This window comes from Typopeltis vanoorti, chromosome 25 (assembly GCF_054136105.1).
Source record: "Typopeltis vanoorti isolate ZY-2024b chromosome 25, IOZ_Tvanoo_1.0, whole genome shotgun sequence".
Classification (NCBI taxonomy): Eukaryota; Metazoa; Arthropoda; class Arachnida; order Uropygi; family Thelyphonidae; genus Typopeltis; species Typopeltis vanoorti.
Genome location: NC_143573.1, coordinates 59393303 through 59408937, shown reverse-complemented (window position 1 = coordinate 59408937; position 15635 = coordinate 59393303). Strand labels below are relative to the sequence as shown.

General features: G+C 37.1%; 1 protein-coding gene across 1 annotated transcript in view; it reads right to left on the bottom strand.

The window, feature by feature from the left end:
- Window positions 1-549: 549 nt before the first annotated feature.
- LOC150092772 (transmembrane 7 superfamily member 3-like) overlaps window positions 550-15635 on the bottom strand; it is a 133079-nt gene continuing 117993 nt past the window's right edge. The window contains exon 10 of the mRNA XM_090414784.1: window positions 550-2271. Within this exon, the coding sequence (XP_090270910.1) occupies window positions 1985-2271 (287 nt within the window). The 3' untranslated portion in view covers window positions 550-1984. The remainder of the gene's footprint in view (window positions 2272-15635) is intronic.

Below are 15635 nucleotides of genomic sequence, written 5' to 3'. Positions count from 1 at the left end.
ATTTTAATAAACCTGTTTTATGCTTAGCAACATGGTTTCATTTCATTTTTTGTAATGAGAGATATTTCTGCGGTTTACAAAACTGCAGAAATATCTGTGTTCAACTAGAGAATTTGGCTTCAAAATCTTGACACTGCATGGTACAGAAGCTAGATGTAGTTGGAGTACATTAAGAAAAATTTGTGACCACTCTCCCAAAAAATTCCCATTAAAAGCAGCAATTGCTTCAGCTGTCATACTACACTTATGCACAATACGTATTTAAAAGGAACTCATGGAAATATGCTGGCCAGAGGCACTGGAACTCTATTATGCACTGAAATCATTTTTTTAAAAAAAATTCTCTTGGGTTAATGGAAAATGATACTATCATCCGTGACAAATCCATTTCTAATGACATTCTAAGTTATAGATTTTCATAACATCCACGCTTTTATGCTGAAAAAGTTAAGACTAACCAACAACAGATCTGCCATCAGCTCAAGCATCCTGTTAAGACCAGGAACCAAACTGAAATCTGTCAATGCTTACTGGATTCAAACTAATGCTGTCATATCTAAATTCTCATTCATCCTAAAATCACTGTGGATTGGCAGAAATTTTGATTCACTGTACCATGCACTTCTGACATTGGTCTGCAGTTCAAAATCTGTGTTACTGACTCCACTATACACAGTATTTCCTGTTATGCAGGAGAGGAATTTTACACAAGCATGAAGCTATTGTTGTCTAAATTGTCTATAAACAAGATCCAACTTTATTTTTAATAATGTTTTTTTAACTGACATTAATGATGGCATTACTATCTGCACACATTTAAATAAAAGTAAATATTTACTTTTGTGACCCCAAAATCAAGAGACTCTACCCATCCTGAGGGATGGATGGGTTGGAAAAGAAAATATTTACTAAAAATAAATATTTTAACAACATAAGGATAATAGCAAAATTTAAATCTGGAGTTTGTACACTTAATTTTTTCATTTTTAATATACAGTATATATATATTTTTAAATCTACATTAATAATGGCATTACTAGTTGCACACATTTAAATAAAAGTAAAGATTTACTAAAAATAAATATTTTAATAACATAAGGATAAGAACAAAATTTAAATCTGGAGTTTGCACACTTAATTCTCACTGTTGTTAATTAGCTAAATTATCATTTTCATGTGTTTTAGAAAGTTTAACACGAATGAGTTATATTATATACAGCATCCTCTCCCCATCCTGCACACGCACCTTACTTAACTTCTAAGTAGTCAACAATTTATATCTCATAAAAATAATCTCAAAACAACTCAAGTAATATAAATAAATAAAGCTGTTATTTAAATCACCAGTAAATTCCACTGAAAAATATTCATCCTAATAGCACATAATTCTTAAAATACACTATTAATAAATTTATACATTGTTATACTGTACATCTTTTAACACATACATACATACATATATATGTACACATACATTTTACTATTATGGCTAACATAATCAAAAGCTGTGGACTTTAGGTCTTAAATGATCTATCAATAACATATACTTATCTTGAATAAAAAAAAAATCACTTTTTTTAAAAAATAATTTTGATTTTTTTCAATAATTAAAAACGTATATAGCAATAAATATATATATCACATGATTATAAACACAGTAAGAATTTACAGGATTACCCTGCATTTCACAAGAATTAAATTGTAAATTCAAGTACTAATATAGGAACTATAGAAAAATTGTAGTTCGTGTATAAAAACTGGAAGCTTTCATTATTGAAATAATGTATATCACATATGTAACTCCTAAATGTATCTAGCATATAATGTGGCATACAATATTTCAGTAGTCATTATCACAACAATAAAATGACAACGAAGGTATAATAGTTACTACTAAAGTAAAGACTAATATTTTAACCAAGATTATTTTTTTTAATCCCTGAAAAATCTGCTCTTCATAAATTTTATACATTTTTTCCCTTTTTTACAGTCTTATATTTCTTTGGTAATTTTCACCAATAACACTGTCATATGTAGGAGGTGCTGAAGGAATATGATTTCTTCTGTCACCTAAAAGAGGTTGCTGTTCTCCTGCATCTACAGGTGGACTTGGGATAGATGATGATAATCGTCGATACACAGCATTTTCTCTGTTATGTGATGACTGCATTCTCCTTGCTGGAGGGAATGGTGGTCTGTTACGTTCACTATACAGCTGAACAATAATACCAAGTATGGAGAGAGTGCCCCAAAGTGCACTGAGAATAATATCTGTAAAATATATTTGGCAAAAATATAGAAATAGTAATTTTTTTTTTTTTTTTCAAAATTAAATTTTGGTATTGGCATTTCCATAATATATCCACTAAAAATTCATAATGAATTTAAAAAAATATATCATTGTTTCCCACACAATAAGCATCACACTTAATATCACCAAAAGGGCACTACAAATTAAAAATATGACTGCCAATTCATAAGAAAAATATAGGACTGCAGACAATCACTTGTAATACAGATGAATTTCAGAATAGTGTTTTTGTATAGCAACATCACCCATTATATACTTTTTTTTAATGCACTACAGACATACTTTTATTTTGTTTTTGCCATTAAATGAACAAATTAACATGATACTAAGTAAATTTTAACATCCATCCATCCATCTATTCATTGGACATCATCAGATTCCGTATGTTCACTCAGATGCTCAATGATGTGCCCAGGACAACCAGTCCTTGCCAGGTTGTCCTGTTTGTAAGCTTTTCTGGAGGCTTCAACTCTCTGAAGATCCGTCACTCCAGAACATAACATCTATCCATCTCATTTAAGATCGACTCCTTCCTCTACTTCAGGAACTTTACTTTCTATTACTGTTTTGAGAAGTCCTCCTTCTATCCTTTCAATGTGGCCAAAGTATCTGAACTGTCTTCGGTCAATATCCTTAAGGAGCCTTTAAATTCTATTGATCCTTTCTAGCACCCATCCATTTGTCTGCCTTTCAGTATATGATATCCTCACTAGTCTTCTGTAACACATCTCAAAAACGACTATCGTTTTCCTATAAGAATTCTTTAGGTTCCAAGTCTCGCATCCATAATCTTCAACTTTGTTCCTGTGGGGACAGATCCATTTTTCCAGATTTTAGACAAGTCTCTGACTTGTTTTAGCTATTCCTAATCTTCTTCTGATTACTTCTGAACAGCAATTCTTCACATTAATAATGGATTCTAGGTACTCAAACTTTCTCCATTAAGGTACACTTGTTTTTCAAGAGCCTTCCTCTGTATTTTCTTTGAGAACCACAATCTTTGTCTTGCTAGGATTGAGCAACAGTCCACTGTTCTTACATCTATTAACTTTGTCAAGGGTTTGTAGTAGCTCTTGCTTATCATTACAAGGAGTACTGTATCATCAGCATACCTCAGATTAATTACTGATCAATCTACCACCTATTCTAATTTCTGTCTTAAGCTCATCCAATGCTACATGCATAATGTCCTCAGAAAATTTTAACAGAGATCCTAAATATCAAGTTTCACTGAATTTCATGAAGGAAAGAGGAATTATAGCAAATATATATGTTAAAAGTATTAAATGACTAAAGACCGAGAATAACATAAAAGGTTTTACTCACACAACTAGTTTCGTCTAAACATAGACTTCTTCAGGTGCCAAAAAACAAAAGAATCCCAGTAAATAACTGTAGAGGAACTGGATCTGAACAGTATTAAAAAATGCAGCAAAAACACTGTAGAGGCTACAGCCTAGATGAGTTTAAAAAGAAGAACAATCCCCCAACTGTATTGTTAGGCACATGCATGCATCCACGATCTCATGCATGCCAATATTGGAAGGCAGAGCTGTGGCAGTCTGATAAGTTGTAACTTAAATTACTATTGATATGAATAGGGTTTAGAATAATTTCTTTTCTGTCTTAAGCTCATCCAATGCTGCATTAAAGAAGCAAGCCCAGCAAGTGGAGAGAATGTTGCGAGTGGGAACGTTGAATGTTGGAAGCATGACTGGAAGGGGAAGAGAGGTGACAGACATGATGAGGAAGTTGGACATTTTATGTGAGCAGGAGACAAGGTGGAAGGGGGAAAAGGTGAAGGAACTAGGAGACGGGTATAAATTGTTCTACTGTGGAGCAAATAAAGAGGGAAGAATTGGTGTCGGAATTGTGGTGTGTGGCAGAATGAAGAGTGAAGTACTGGAAGTGGGTAGGAGGAATGACAGGATCATGTGAATGAAACTGGATCTTGGAGAAGAGCAACTGGTTGTCATATGTGTATAAGATAACCAGTACAGCCAACACCCCACAAGTTGGCTGTACAGCAGAAGAGAAAGATGAATTCTGGAACATGCTATATGAAGAAATGAGGGAACTGAAAGAAAACGAGATGGTGATTGTCAGAGGAGATTTGAACAGACACATAAGGAGACAGAATAGGGACTGTGAAAGGGTGCATGCAACTATGGAGTGGGAATGATGAACCAGGAAGGTGAGAGGATTTTGGACTTTGCAATAGCGTTTGATCTGGCAATTGTGAACTCCTTTTTCTGTAAGAGGGAAGAGTATTTGATAACATTTAGAAGTGGCAACAATAGTTCACGGATTGACTACATTTTGACTAGAAGAAAACATCTTAAGTCAGTAACAAATTGTAAGGTAATCCCAACAGATCAAGTGGTGCAGCAACACTGGCTGCTGTGCGCAGACTTTAAAATAAAGTCAAAGATAAGAACCTTAGGAAGCCATGGGAGAAAGAAAATTAAGTGGTTTTGCTTAAAAGAAGAGAGTGTGAGGAACTGTTTTAGGAAAAGGTGTTAGAGAGGATTTTGGATGGACTAGAAAGTGTACAAGACTGGTGGAGGCATAATTCAAAAGTAATTCTAAGCTGTGCAATTGAGGTGCTTGGTGAAACATCCAGAAAGATTAGACAGCAGAAGGAGGGTTGGTGGTGGAATAATAATATACAAGAAGCAGTGACAGCTAAGAGGAAGACAAAGAAGAAGTGGGACAAGTGAAGAGTGGAAGAGGACAGAGAGGAGTATAGAGAGAAAAAGCGAGAAGCCAAGAGAGTTGTGGCACAGGCCATGGCATATCAAGACCTTTATGATCAATTAGAAACAAAGGAATGACAGAGAAAGATTTATTGATTGGCATATAGAAATAAGGCATCAAAGGACATCATATATGTGAGGCAGTTCAAAGACTCTGGAGGAAGGGTATTAAGGAGGGATGTGGATATAAGAAACAGATGGAGAATATACTTTGAAGGGCTTTTGAATGAATAAAATGCAAGGATTCACAGAGAAGATGAAGAGCCTTATGAGGGGATGGTGCAGAACATGAGTAGAGTGGAAGTGAAGGAGGCCATAAAGAGGATGAAGAATGGAAAATCAGTGGACCCTGACAGGATCCCAGTGGAGGCATGAAAGGCACTAGGGGAAGAAGGAATTGATCTGCTGTGGGATCTGTTAATAAAAGTTTGTCAACAGGAAAATATATACCTGAGGAATAGTGGGAAAGTACTCTTGTCCCCATTTACAAAAGTAAAGGGGATGACCAAGACTGTAAGAATTACAGAGGAATAAAGTTGATGTCCCACACAATGAAAATCCTAGAGAGGGTTCTTGATGGAAAACTGAGGAAGGAGGTGGAGATTGCAAAGGAGCAGTTTGGCTTCATGCCTGGTCAATCGACAACAGATGCTATCTTTGGGTTATGACAGATGAAGTTTCGAGAGAAGCAATGGGAGCTACATCTGGTATTTATTGATCTGGAGAAAGTGTATGATAGAGTTCCAAGGCAAGAAGTCTGGAGGTGTCTGAGGGAGAAGAAGGTACCAGAGAAATATGTCAGGTTGGTACAGGAGATGCACAGAAATGTGAAGACAAGAGTTCAAACCTGCCTGGGAGAGACAGAAAGTTTTCCAGCGATAGTTGGCTTGCATCAAGGGTCGGCATTAAGTCTGTTCCTGTTCAATATTGTGATGGAGGAGGTGAGAGAAGACGTGCCTTGGACTATGTTGTATGTAGATGACATCATGCTGTGTGCAGAATCAAGAGAAGAAGTGGCAGCTAAACTGAAAAGTTGGAGGAAAGTCCTGGGAGAGAGAGAGAGAGAGAGAGAGGTATGAGACTGAGAAGAAGTAAGACAGAGTACAGGGGGTCCTCGACATGCGTCGTTTTGATTTTATGGCGGTAATCCCATAAATAATTTTAAAAAAATATTTTGACTTGAAGCAGCACAACGTAAAATTCAAATGTCACGGGAGAACTTGTTTGTGAGCATGGCGGAAGAATATGCCATTATGTGGCATTTGTTTGGGAGAGGTGGCATCGCTTGGGTCCCAGCATACACTCTTTGGGTACCGCGTGCTTTGTTTACATCCACTCTCTCACTTTTGTGTTTGTGTTTTTTTGTGTTACCCTTCAATATGGCTCCCAAACGTAAGGCAGAAAAGAAAAGGAAAGCCATTACATTAGAAGTGAAATTAGACATTATTAAAAGGGCAAAAAAAGGGAGAAACTCCAACGAACATCAGCTGAGCGTTGAAGTTCTGTTTCTTGTTATTTACGTATGACTTTAGGGTGTTTTAGGTTAGGCTATGGTAATTCTGACTTGCATTGAAAATCGTCTTAAGTAACTTAGGCTATGGTAATTCCGACTTGCATCGGAAAATCGCCTTAAGTCGGTCCGTAGGAATGGATCTCCGGCTTAACTCAAGGACCTCCTGTATATGTGTTGCAAAGTGGATGGAAGCCAGGAGACAGATCTGGAGTTGGAAGGAAATGTCATCAGGAAGGTCAGTGACTTTAGATACTTAGGTTCAACAATGAAAGATGATGGTGTGGCTGAGAAGGAAGTGGGATGCAGGATACAAGCAGGATTGAGGAACTGGAGAGAGATGGCTGGAGTGCCATGTGATAAGAGGGTGCCGATCAATCTAAAAGGCAAAATCTACAGGACAGTAGTAAGACCAGCTATGACATATGCTATGGAAACTGTGGCCCTGAGGAAAAACAACATCAGCAGGATGGAGGTAGCAAAGATGAGAATGGTTAGGTGGATGTGCGGTGTGACCAGAAAGGATCGTCTGAGAAATCACTATGTAAGGGGAACGGTGAAAGTTACGAACTTAGGAGCAAAGATACAGGAGGATTGAGATGGCTTGGTCATGTGATGAGGTGGAAGGAAGAGTATGTGGGAAGAAAGGTCATGCAGTTGGATGTGCAGGGGAGGGGGCAGTGCAGACGGCCAAAGAAGAGATGGAGGGAGATGGTGGAGGAGGACTTGAGGATAAACTTTGATGTGGCTACAGCCCAAGACAGGAGGTTGTGGAGGAGACTCGCCACAAACAGCGATCCTACTTAAGTGGGAAAAGCTGCAGAAGAAGAAGATTATTTCTTTTGACTCTAAAATTTTTCTTTCTATCTTGTCATAACTACAATGAAGATTCTTAGACTTTTCCCAGAGTACTGGATGTGGGAGGCCCTCCTTGTTCAAATTTGTTGACAACAGGACACTGCTAGATAAGGAGCTGGCTTGAGTTCTCTTGTAGTTGATGTCTCCTTGGTGTTCTTTGATACAGAGTTCGATTGATTTCTCCATCTGTCCAAAGTAAGGTTTGCCACAATTGTAGGCAATTTGATAAACACCGGAATATTTGAGACCGCTATGATTAGTCTTTGGTCCTAAGAAGGGAACACAGCTTAGGCAGTGTTATGAAGAAGGTTTCAATGTTAAATTTTCTTGAGATTTTTGCTAATTTTGGAGAGATAGAGCTGATATAAGGAATAGAAATGCTGCCATTAGAAACTGTAGTATCTTCATTACGGTGCGGGGGAGGACTGAAAAGGAGGTTTGTTGAAAATTTTCTTTGAAAAGCCATTTAACTGAAATGTGCTTTGAAGTAGATTAAGTTCATTGCTAAGATCCTGTTCACCCAAAAGAAATGAGCAAGTCCAGTGTCCAAGAGTAGATATGATTCTGAATTTCTGCAGAGGGTAATGGTGAGAATCAGCGTGGAGATATATGTCTGTATGGGTCGGTTTCCTAAAAATAGTAATTTTGAATTTATCATTTAAACAGGACAATTTTACACACACACACACACACACGAAAATAAGACTAATTCAAGAATGAAAATTAACCGAATACAACATCTGTATATGACTAAATATATATAGGCTTAAAATGGTCTTATAATTGACTACATAATATTACAGTATATTACACTTTGGAAAATGGTCAGAGTTGAATTTTCAACAGTCGTCTATTTGTGTTTTCTTGAGAATGTCTGCAAAAGTATATCAAAAGTTACAACACATTTATAAAACACTATCTGTTTTTGTCTCATATACTCTGGACATATACATTTTGTTTAGTTTAATTTTGTTCTTACAAATGTCCTGTTCAAAACCAAAACTGAAATAACTAAGAACATTTTAATGGAGATCTTAAATTCCAAATAACATTAAATTTCATCTAGCCTATGAAGATTTATTAATATCATTTCAAAGCTGTTCAATTCTGCCAATAAGACAGTTCACCAAATTTTTGTATGGATGTCAAATCACTGATTTTCAGTAGTCTTTCCAGCGATAGGGCAGGAATAACTTGCATATAGATAGAAAAAATAAATCTTTATTTTGCATAGTTCCACTAAAAACAAGAGAAAAAGAAAAATAAGATTTTATTGCTCACTGAACTGTAAAACAAAATAAATAAATAAAAAAGAACTGTTCACTTAAAGGTCAAAGCTGAATAACTCAGAGGAGACCTACCACATAGTCTTTAAAGGAATGCGAAGAACTGACCAGAGCTTTTGACTTAATGTCCAATACTCACCTTCTCGTGGTGCACCCTGTTAGATCAGTATCTACCTGAATACTGAACAAACAAAGATGGACTGGCAATTTCATGCGGCTGGGGCTTTGCCTGGTTAAACCAGGACCCCACTGTTTTCACCAGGGAACCAGGGTGAATAGCAAAAAGTCAGCTACTGGAACAAATCTGAAAACACACACCAACTCAACATCACCAGAGTTAAAGATGGTACTATCAACATAAGAAGCCTCAATGGTAAAGAAATGGAGATAGCTGAGGAATTAGATAAGTACCAGATCGACATAATAGGGATGACTGAAACAAAAAAGACAAAAACTGGTGAGATCTTTCTGAGCAATAAATACGAAATGTTATATTCAGGCAATGACAATCAAGGAAAAGAAGGAGTAGTCATAGTAGTTTTCAACACAAAATACGAAGGCTAATCTTCTTGAATGGCAGGCAGCATCAAGTAGAGTGATGTGAGCAAATATGAGAATGGGTAAAGGGACAATGAGACTTATTTGTGTCTATGGTCTCACAGAAGGTTCTACTAAGGTAGAAGTGGAGGAATTTTTTGATGCTTTAGAAAAAGCAACTGACACAATGAAAAAGGAAAAGTTGGTCCTTGTTGGGGATCTAAATAGCAAAGTAGGAAATGATTGTCAGACATACAAAAATATTTTGGGAAAATTTGGAGAAAAGAGCAAAGCTAATAATAATGGCAAATACCTGTTGGATTTCTGCTCAGGACATGGACTGGTTATCATTAACACCATGTTCCAACATAAAAATGTGCACAAATTCACACGGAGAGAAGAGGCAAGGAATAAGAAAAGTTCATTGACTATGTTATTGTGGATAGTGATGTTTTCTCCCTGGTACAGGATGCCAGAGTGTACAGAGGAATTGAAATTGAAAGTGATCACTATTTAGTCTTGAGCAGGATAAAACTGAACATCATATTGAAAAGAAAAACATGTAAGAAAGTTTTAAAGCAAATAAAAGTTGAGCAGCTCTCAGATGTGAACTGTGGACTAAAATACACCAATATAATTGAAGATAAAATGAAAGAGTTTGAGAACAGGAACCAAACCTTGGAGATTCAGTGGCAAGCCTTGAAGAAAACCCTGATTGATTCAGCCAGAGAGGCATGTGGTGAGGTTGAAAAATCGGAACTCCATGGTAGACATAGGAAGTTAAAGAGGTAGTGAAGGAAAAGAAAAAAGCATACCAAAAGTTCCTGGCAAATAAGTCAGCTTGTTCTCTTAGAGAATACAGAGACAAATGTAAGAAAGCGAAACACTGTGTAAAACTAGCTAAACAAAAGTCATGGGAGGACTTTGGCAAGAACATAGAAAATAAATATCAAGAAGGTGGTAAGATATTCTGGAGGTTGTTGAAGAAGCTTAGTAATGGAGGAAAGAGTGCTGTAAAAGGAGTTAGAGATGATAAAGGTCACATGAAAACAGGAGAAAAAGATATCCTTGAAGTATGAAGTAATTATTTGAAAAACTGCTAAAAAAAACAAGCAGTGATAATAGCACAGTTGTAAAAAACACTGACCAGACATGCAGTCAGGAATACATATCCATACTTGAAATAGAAAAAGACATCAAAGGCTTGAAATGTGGAAAGGCAGCAGGAGTAGATGATATTCGATCAGAAATGCTCAAGTATGGAGGTATAAAAGTCATACAGTGGATGTACTGCATAGTTCAGGCCTGGGCAGAGGGACGAATTCCTGATGATTGGAGTAGAGCTCTAATAAGTACTATATAAAAACGGAAATAACACTGAATGTGAGAATTACAGAGGTATTTCCCTACTGAGTGTTGCTGGTAAGATTTATGCAAGTATACTTGAGAAAAGGTTGAGAAAAATTGTGGAAGGAAAGTTTTGTGAAGAACAAGCTGGATTCAAGCAAAATAGATGTTGTCAGGATCAGATCTTCACTTTACGAGAAATTGTTGAGAAATCATCGGAATATAACAAAGATCTGTGTTTAAGTTTTGTCGATCTGGAAAAGGCACATGACAAGGTGCCAAGAGAGAAGCTATTCGAAAAGATACAGTTATATGGTGTCAATGGGGCATTATATCAAACAATACTTAGTTTTTATTTGAGTTGTAAGTCAGCAGTTAGAATTGAAGGAAGTACAGGAGTGGAGTCAAAAAGACATCTTGTGGCTAGTGGAGTGCCGCAGGGCTCTGTTCTTGGACCACTGCTTTTCAATTTGTTCATCAATGATATTGGAAAGGATTTGAGAGGAAGCGTTCACTTGTTTGCTGATGATGCAAAGTTAGGTAGAGCAATTGTGAGTGCACAGGATGTCAAAATTTTACAGGATGATTTGGAAGAAGTTGATAGTGCATGGGAGGTAGTTAAGAAGTGCTTGCATGAAGCAATGGCTGACTGTATACCTAGAGTCCAAATAATAAATCAAGTAGGGGTTAAATGGATGAATAACACCATTAAGCTTGAGCTGCAAAAAAAGAAACAACTATGGAGGGAATTTAAGGAGAAAGGTGACCGGCAGGCACATGAACGGTATAAAGCGCAGGCCAGAAGGGTGACGAGTGTGGTAAGAAAAGCAAAAAAGGATTACGAAAGAACATTAGCCATGCAAGCTAAAGAGAATTCTAAACAGTTTTTTAGATATGCAGCAAGTGAAAAGAAAAATGTACATGGCAGAATGATTTTAAAGAATGCCGATGGTAGGGAGGTAACTGAATCAGTTGAGATAGTTGAGTTACTCAGTGAGCACTTTGCAAGAATATATCATCCAGGTGGTGACATTGCAGAAACGAATAAACCAGTAGATTATACGGGAATTGTGGTGAATGAAGAGGAGGTGAGTAGTCTATTGCATAACCTCAATGTCAATACATCTGTGGGATTGGATGGTATACCAGCTCGTGTAGTACGAGAAGCAGCTAAAGAATTGTCAGTACCCTTGACCATTTTGTTTAATTTGAGTCTCGGGTCTGGGTTAGTCCCGAGCGGGTGGAAGGAGGGGAAAATAGTTCCACTGCATAAAGGTGGTTCCAAGACTGCTGTTGTAAATTACCGACCGATTAGCATATCAGGAATCATTGTCAAGGTCTTAGAAAAATTAGTCAAGAAAAGAATACAGGATTGGATAGATGAAAATGGGATATTGTATGGGGGACAACATGGTTTTGTGAAGGGTAGATCATGCCTCAGTAACTTGCTCACGTTTTATAACACAGTGACGGCTGAACTGGATAGGGGTAGTGGGGTTACAGTGATACTACTGGACCTTGCCAAGGCCTTTGATAGGATACCACATGGAACCCTAATCAGTAAACTGGAGCAGATGGGGATGGATATAGGTTTGGTGAGATGGATAGGAGGGTGGTTGAAGGAGAGATACCAGAGAGTGGTTTATTCAGGAGTGGAGTCAAAAAGACATCTTGTGGCTAGTGGAGTGCCGCAGGGCTCTGTTCTTGGACCACTGCTTTTCAATTTGTTCATCAATGATATTGGAAAGGATTTGAGAGGAAGTGTTCACTTGTTTGCTGATGATGCAAAGTTGGGTAGAGCAATTGTGAGTGCACAGGATGTCAAAATTTTACAAGATGATTTGGATAGTTTGGAGGACTGGGCTAGGAAAAATGGATGTCAGTTTAATGTGGCAAGGTGTAAGGTTATGCACTTTGGGGTGAAAAGAATAGCAGCAGTATATCGCATTGGTGGAACCGTACTCCAGGAGATTGATGAGGCCAGGGATTTGGGAGTGCTGGTGGATAGGGAGTTGAAGTTTAGGGGGCACATTGCAAAAGTGACTAAAACAGCTCACCAAATCACTTGGGTTCTGAAAAATACTTTAACATGCAGAGACAAACAAGTTGTTGTTCCTCTGTATCGAGCCTTGATAAGACCCCATCTGGACTTCTGTGCCCAGTTATGGGCACCAGGGTTTCTTCATGATGGGGAGGAAGTGGAGAGGGTCGGGAGACGAGTGACCAAGATGATAGCAGGTCTGTGGAATGAACCTTATGAGAATAGGTTGAAGATTTGTGGATTGCAGAAATTGTACAATAGGCGAAGGAGGGGTGATATGATTGAGACATTCAAATTACTGAAGGGTTTTTATAAGATTGATCCAGAAGATATGTTTGAAAATATGACTGGTGGTGGGAGGACTAGGGGCCATGCATGGAAGCTGGGCAAGAGCGTGGTTGACAAGGGTGTTAGAGCTAGGTTTTTTACTTGGAGAGTGGTGAATGAGTGAAATAAGCTTACAGAGTCTGTTGTGGGTGCTACGACCGTGAATGAGTTCAAGGCAAGATATGATAGATACTGTGTGAATGTTGAATAGTTGTTCCAGACATGATGTTAGGGCCTCCCTCGATGAGTCTGTCGACTCCTTGGAGTTTCCCAGAACAACAACAATAATAATAATAATAGTTTAATGTTAAATCTGGTGTGAGAAAGGATGTACATTATCCCCTCTGTTATTCATTATCTATATGGATCACATTATGAAGGAAAGTGATATTAAACATGATATTGAAATTGGAGATGTTAATGTCAGCTCTTTGCTTTATGCGGATGATGTTATACTTCTAAATAAATCCGCTACAAGTCTGCAAGATTCCTGACTAAATTGAATAACTGTTGTAATAGATATGGTATGAAGGTCAGCAATAAAAAGACAAAGACAATTAAAATATACAGAATCATTGAAAATGTCAACTGCGTTGTGAATGGAGAACCTGTGGAACAAGTAAAACATTTCAGCTACTTAGGCATGATTTTTAGTGAAGATGGTAAATTAAATATGGAAATAGACAACAGAATCAACAAAGCTGGTATGGTAGGAAGTCAATTGAATAAATTCATATAGAATAAGAGAGAAATTAGTAGGAACACTTAATTAGCTGTATACAAGACAGTGATCAAACCAGTTTTAATTTATGGATCTGAGAGCTGGATCAGAAGTAAAACACTTGACCAAACACTAGAGACTGCAGATATGAGAGTCCTGAAAAAGATTTGCGGCATGAACAGATGCCATCAGTGGCAATATCATATTAAAAATGAGGATATTAGGAAAGAGCTTGACATTGTCAGCATCCAAGAATGCATTAGCAGAGCTGATCTCAGGTGGTATGATCACTTAAACAGAATGGGTGAGGAAAGATTAGCAAAAAACACTGACCAGACATGCAGTCAGGAATACATATCCATACTTGAAATAGAAAAAGACATCAAAGGCTTGAAATGTGGAAAGGCAGCAGGAGTAGATTCTTTGCCAGGTTGGCTGGAAAACGACCTAGAGGAAGACCAAGATATAGGTGGATTGATACAGTACACAGACATATAAGATCTGATAATGTTGGAGTTTTAGTAGTTCGTAGATAGTTGAAGGTCACAGTAACAGACTGATTTGGAGGAAAATTGTAGATAGGAAGTTAGTAATGATGTAAATTTTTAATGTAGTATCATCATATCCTGTACATCCCTTGAGGGTACATGGTAGGAATTTGATGATGTTCTCTTAATATACAATCTAATCCTGTATTTCCCAGAAATTCTGGGATTTAGCTTCCTTTTCCCAAGGAATTCGTGATGAAGGATACATGAGAAAGATCCAAATTTTTATGGTTAATAAAATCAATATAAATAAATAATTTATTGCTAATATTACTGCCCATGTTGTCACTATTCTGTTTTACTAAATACCAAATTTAAAGAATCATATGTTCAATTGTCTAACCAATTACAGCATATATATTAATTCCACAGCACTAAAATGTGACATAATTTTTTGACCTTTGTGGGTAGAACTGACACCAAGTGACTGGCTGACTGATAGATTAAAATATTTAGACACTTCCAGTGGAGCCAGGAAATTAAAGTTGCACAACGGTAGCTTTTGATATGCAAATGACAAGAAAAATCTGAAACTCCAAAAATAAATAAATAAATAAAAATATAAAATGACTGAATTTTCCAAAATAAAAATAAAAAATAAATTAAAGAAAAAAAAAATATTTTCCCCTTTTTTCATCATTTAGAATTTAAACAAAATGTTCTGCTCACCCTACACTTTATAGCTGACAATAAAATTCAATTTGAAACTTAAATACTGATATTACTAGGGGACTCTGCCCCCCCCCTCTATTGAGGGGCAGAGCCCCCTAGTAAATAAATAAAAATTCATGGTACGAGAGGGTTTAATTAGTGTATAGGATCTGAAGACCTGTCTATAACTAAGGTGGCTACATTGCCTCCAATTGTAAAAAGTGATCACATGGTCTTGACTTAGGAGGTAGCAAAACACGTGGAAATTCCGGTTAAGAAAGGATATATGTGGACTATAGTGGACTATAAGGCAGGTGATTATGATATACTTAGGAGGCAGCTTGAAGCAGTACCATGGCATAGAGTTCTGCAAGGAAAGGATGTTCATAGTGCATGGGGGATATCTGGAGGGAAGCAATATTACACTGCATACCCAAGATCAGGAGGATAAATCATGTAGGAGTTGGATGGATGAGTAGTATCATTAAGCATGAGCTGCAAAAAAAAAAGAGTAACCGAGGCAGATGAAATTTTTGAGCTACTGAGTGATCATTTTGCAAGGGTATATCATTCAAGTGAAGATATTGTTATGACAAAGATGATGGAGACTGATGTGAGAACAGAGGTTGATGAATTGGAGGTACTTAGGATATTGCAGAATCTGAATACAAATACGACTGTGGGAATGGGTTGAACATGGACTCACATTTTAAGAGAATGTGCAGGGGAAACAGTAATGCCT